Source organism: Physella acuta, unplaced genomic scaffold, assembly GCF_028476545.2.
Source record: "Physella acuta isolate Inbredline_101_S28 unplaced genomic scaffold, ASM2847654v3 ptg001938l, whole genome shotgun sequence".
Taxonomy (NCBI): domain Eukaryota; kingdom Metazoa; phylum Mollusca; class Gastropoda; family Physidae; genus Physella; species Physella acuta.
Window position 1 is genome coordinate 24,748 of NW_026733443.1, and position 5,010 is coordinate 29,757.

The window sequence follows — 5,010 nt, forward strand, 5'->3', positions numbered from 1 at the left end:
TCAACGTCTATATCCACGTCCACGTCTATAATCCACGTCCACGTCCATATCCACGTCCACGTCTATATCCACGTCCACGTCTATATCCACGTCTACGTCTATATCCACGTTTACGTCCACGTCCACCTGTATATCCACGTCCACCTCTATATCCACGTCCACGTCTATATCCACGTCTACGTCTATATCCACGTCTACATCCACGTTCACCTCTATATCCACGTCCACGTATATATCCACGTCTACGTCTATATCCACGTCTACGTCCACGTCCACCTGTATATCCACGTTCACCTCTATATCCACGTCCACGTCTATATCCACGTCCACGTCTATATCCACGTCCACGTCCATGTCCACATCCACCTCTATATCCACTTCCATGTCAACGTCTATATCCACGTCCTCGTCTATATCCACGTCTACGTCTATATCCACGTCTACGTCCATGTCCACGTCTATATCCACGTCCACCTCTATATCCACGTCCACGTCTATTTCCACGTCTACGTCTATATCCACGTCTACGTCCACGTCCACCTCTATATCCACGTCTACGCCAACGTCCACGTCTATATCCACGTCTACGTCTATATCCACGTCTACGCCAACGTCCACCTCTATATCCACGTCTACGCCAACGTCTACGTCTATATCCACGTCTACGTCCATGTCCACGTCTATATCCACGTCCACCTCTATATCCACGTCCACGTCTATATCCACGTGTACATCCACGTCAACCTCTATATTCACGTCCACCTCTATATCCACGTCCACCTCTATATCCACGTCCACGTCTATATCTACGTCCACGTTTATATCCACGTCTACGTCCACGTCAACCTCTATATCCACGTCTACGCCAACGTCTATGTACCTGCTAATCTCTACCTTTCTCTATCACCAAAGGGCTCAAGGAAAGGTTCCCTGAACATACTTGACCAGTCAGTAAGCGAAGACAACGCCCTGAGTAAGGTGAGCCCAATTGATCCATGTTCCTGTTCATATTCAAACCAATTTGACATTCGTGGTCTTACCTGAAGTTTGTAATCCAGTTTTAAAGTACACATTTAACCAACATAGTGTGTATGTATCACAACGATAGTAATATGAACAGAAAGTGATATTTCAACGCCAATGCGAGTTTGTTATCATTTTCTTATTGAAAAACAGCAAGAAAACCCGTTTCTTCATTCTCGTATATACGAAGTAGGCCTATAGAGAGAGTCTTGTAATCGTGCAAAAAAAATGAGATTTTTGCAAATCTCGACGTTTTATACCCCCCTGAGTCGGAAAAACATAGTTTTGCAATCTTGTCCGTATGTCTGTGTGTGCGTGTGTGTGTGTGTGTGTGTGTGTGTGTCTGTAAACACGATAACTTAAGTACCGTTACAGCTAGGTTGATAAAATTTCATATATAAGTATTATATCAAAATCGTAGATAAGTATCAACTTTTGACCGATTTCCGATCATCGGAAGTGGAACTTTTTCTACTTTAACTTTTCAAAAGCCTATAACTTGAGTACTATTTCAGATAGATAAATAAAATTTCACTTATAGGTAAAATATCTAATTCTCTATCTACAGCCATATTTTGAGTAGTTTCCGTTGACCGGAAGTAGTAATTTGCGCTATTTCCGATTTCTGAAAATAACAATTGTAAATTTAAAAAGTACTAATAATCTTGCGCACCATTATGCACATTTAATTGGTGTTCACTTGGTGTGCAATTCTTTTTTCTACGAGATTTTATTGTATTTAAAAAGTTTAAGTATTTAAAAATCATATATATTCCGAGTTGTCATCCCCTGTTGTTTTATATAAGAATATTCGAGAAAGTTTAGGGGAGATCACTTTTGCTTTATTTGTTGTTGGATTTTTAAATAATTGCGAAAAATAGTTCTTCTTATCTGGAGTGTAACTTGTTAAACAACGGTGTATTTTCTTAGAAAATTTCACAAGGTTAATTTATCACATCTATACCCATTAGGGTGCCTCTACCCCCACAACTATACCCATCCCTCCCTCAACACCTGCATGCACACACATACACACACACATACATACACATAACACTCAGTCCGTATACGTAAATACTGTTTAGAAACGTTAAATCGTGAGCTAGAAGACTTTTTACATCTCTAGTGTAAAAGATTATTTGATTAAGGGCGCACAAGTCACAACAAAAAATTTGAACACCTTTCTCCCTCTCCTAGCCCCCCCCCCCCCCTCCACACACACACAAACATATACACACGTGTTTTGTTTTTGCTTTTGTTCGATAACAAACAATTTCACTATACATATTTTTTTTTAATCAAGGGAAATACTACACACTTAGATTAACCCTTTATTTGATATACTCTGAACGTCTAAAAGAACACACAAATAACAAACTATATATATATATATATATATATATATATATATATATATATATATATATATATATATATATATATATATATATATATATATATATATATATATATATATATATATATATATATATATATATATATATATATATATATATATATATATATATATATATATATATATACATATATATATATACATAAATTAGCAAATAAAATTTAAATCTTAATAGTGTGCCTTTTATTAAATCATATAAACACAGCTACAAAACAATCGCTTTTGTTTTGTTTTTGTTTTGATTTTGTTTTGTTTTATTAGGGGGGGAGGGGTAGGCTACTACTTTTTGTCCAAGAGGATTAAAACACAAAGGATTTGATATAACTAGACGGTACTAACACACAGAATTATTGTAACCACAGGTATCGTCAAAGACTAAAAAGAAGAAATCGGATCTAACTATGGTAAGTGTTTATAATTTATAACATTGTGTGTAGAAGATATGCACTGATGCAGTTGTAGCGTTGATGTATCGGTGGAGGTATGTGATGTGGTAATTTTTTATTTAGAATGTTTTAGTTGTTTTGTTTTATAAGTGTCTAGTCTGCATTTTTAAAGTACAGTTGAAGGGAAACCATGTGCTAAGAAACATGTTCATGTGCTAAAGAATACGTCCATGTGCTAAGAAACATGTCCATGTGCTAAGGAATACGTCCATGTGCTCAGGAACAAGCCAATGTGCTAAGAAACAAGCCAATGTGCTAAGGAACAAGTCCATGTGCTAAGAAACAAGCCAATGTGCTAATGAACAAGTCCATGTGCTAAGAAACAAGGCAATGTGCTAAGGAACAAGACAATGTGTAAATAAACGAGCCCATGTGATAAAGAACATGTCAATGTGCTAAGGAACAAGTGAATGTGCTAAGGAACATATCCATTTGCTAAAGAACATGACCGTGTGCTAAGGAACATGCCCATGTGCTAAGGAACAAGTCCGTGTGCTAAGGAATAAGTCCATTTGCTAAGGAACAAGCCAATGTGCTAAAGATTTAAGCCAATGTGCTAAAGATCAAGCCAATGTGCTAAGGAACAAGACCATGTGCTAATAAACGAGCCCATGTGATAAGGAACAATTCATTATGCTAAGGAACAAGTCAGTGTGCTAAGGAACAAGTCAATGTGATAAGGAACAAGTCAATGTGCTAATGAACAAGTCAATATGCTAATGAACAAGTCAATATGCTAAGGAACAAGTCAATGTGCTAAGGAACATGCCCATGTGCTAAAGAACGTACCTGTGCTAAGGAGCAAGACCATATGCTAAGACGACTTTTACTTATTGCTTCAAGTCCCCTAGGGACCTAATGCTTGCAGCCATACCTGTCCACTAGAATCTGTTTTGAGCAGCCTTTATTTGCGCCCAAGTAAACCCGGCAGCATTTTCCTATCTTCTACAGTCCTTCTCCAGGATTTTCTTGGCCACCTTCTCCACTCTTCCCATGGGAACTCCAGTCTAGCCACGCCTTAAAAACAAACCAGAACGTTTCTTCAGAAACGCATCATTGCATTACGACATTGGCAATTTCTAGAAACATATACCAAAAAAGCAAACGAGTTTGATATTTACTGCTCTTTTAAGTAATCCAACAAAACAAGTCAATATCCCACAGCTGTGTGTATTCATTTAGTGCTCTAAACCCGATACTAGTTTGATATTAATCCCACATTATGTATACTTTAAACCAGGGGCGTCTCTAGGTCGGGTGTCACCCGGTGCGGTAACTCATGGTGTCACCCCACCCCCCCACACACACACACAAACAAAACGAAAAAAAAAGTATATTATATGCAAAAAGTATATTTTTTTCTATAATTTTTCCATTTTTTCTTGGTTTCACCCCCCCCCTCCTAAATGGTGTTACCCGGTGCTGTCCGCACCCCCCCCCCCCCCTGCACCCCTCTTCGCGACGCCTCTGCTTTAAACAATCAATGCAAATCAATTCAATGTTTTGTTTTATACAGGAGGACAAAAAACTAGAAAAAACATCGAGTGAGAGGTTAAGGGACGGTAAAAGTGCAATGACAAAGCTAAGGGGCAGGGTACGTATTCAAATGTATTTACAAAATGAATTTGCGCTTTTTTTTTAAATACTGGTGTTAGTTTTCATTTATATATATATATAAATATATATATATATATATATATATATATATATATATATATATATATATATATATATATATATACACCTACACCTACACCTACACCTACACCTACACCTACACCTACACCTACACCTACACCTACACCTACACCTACCCCTACACCCACACTCACACCTACACCCACACCCACACCTACACCCATACCTACACCCAACACATACACCAGCACTCACAATCACACAACCACCTACACGCATACGTTCACGTATATACTTTTAAAACCACCCATGTTGCAGTTGAGACCCAATGATGAGGCATTTAAAATCGAGACTTCCTGGTCTAAGGAGATGATTCAAGATGGCTCTTCTTACGAATCAGTAAGGCCATGGCTATAGGATTAATTTTTAAAGTCTATCCTCGGACTAAGATTAAGATATATGCTTATGTTTAATCCTTTCATTATT

The 5,010-nt window shown here is 37.7% G+C and overlaps 1 protein-coding gene across 1 annotated transcript; it reads right to left on the reverse strand.

Annotated features, from left to right (window-relative positions):
- On the reverse strand, positions 1–1,073 carry LOC131931295 (uncharacterized). Its single transcript, XM_059288034.1, has 2 exons — positions 1,041–1,073; positions 1–900 (listed from the first exon to the last, which is right to left on the reverse strand). The coding sequence occupies exons 1-2, from the start codon at positions 1,071–1,073 to the stop codon at positions 1–3; spliced, it is 933 nt and encodes a 310-aa protein (XP_059144017.1).
- Between the last annotated feature and the right edge of the window lie 3,937 nt (positions 1,074–5,010).

Bases quoted from the DNA above. Each gene is read 5' to 3' on its own strand.
- LOC131931295 (XM_059288034.1), bottom strand. From the start codon at position 1,073: ATGTGTACTTTAAAACTGGATTACAAACTTCAG. The intron at 901-1,040 runs GTAAGACCACGA...CTTTGGTGATAG, and splicing joins AACTGGATTACAAACTTCAG to AGAAAGGTAGAGATTAGCAG.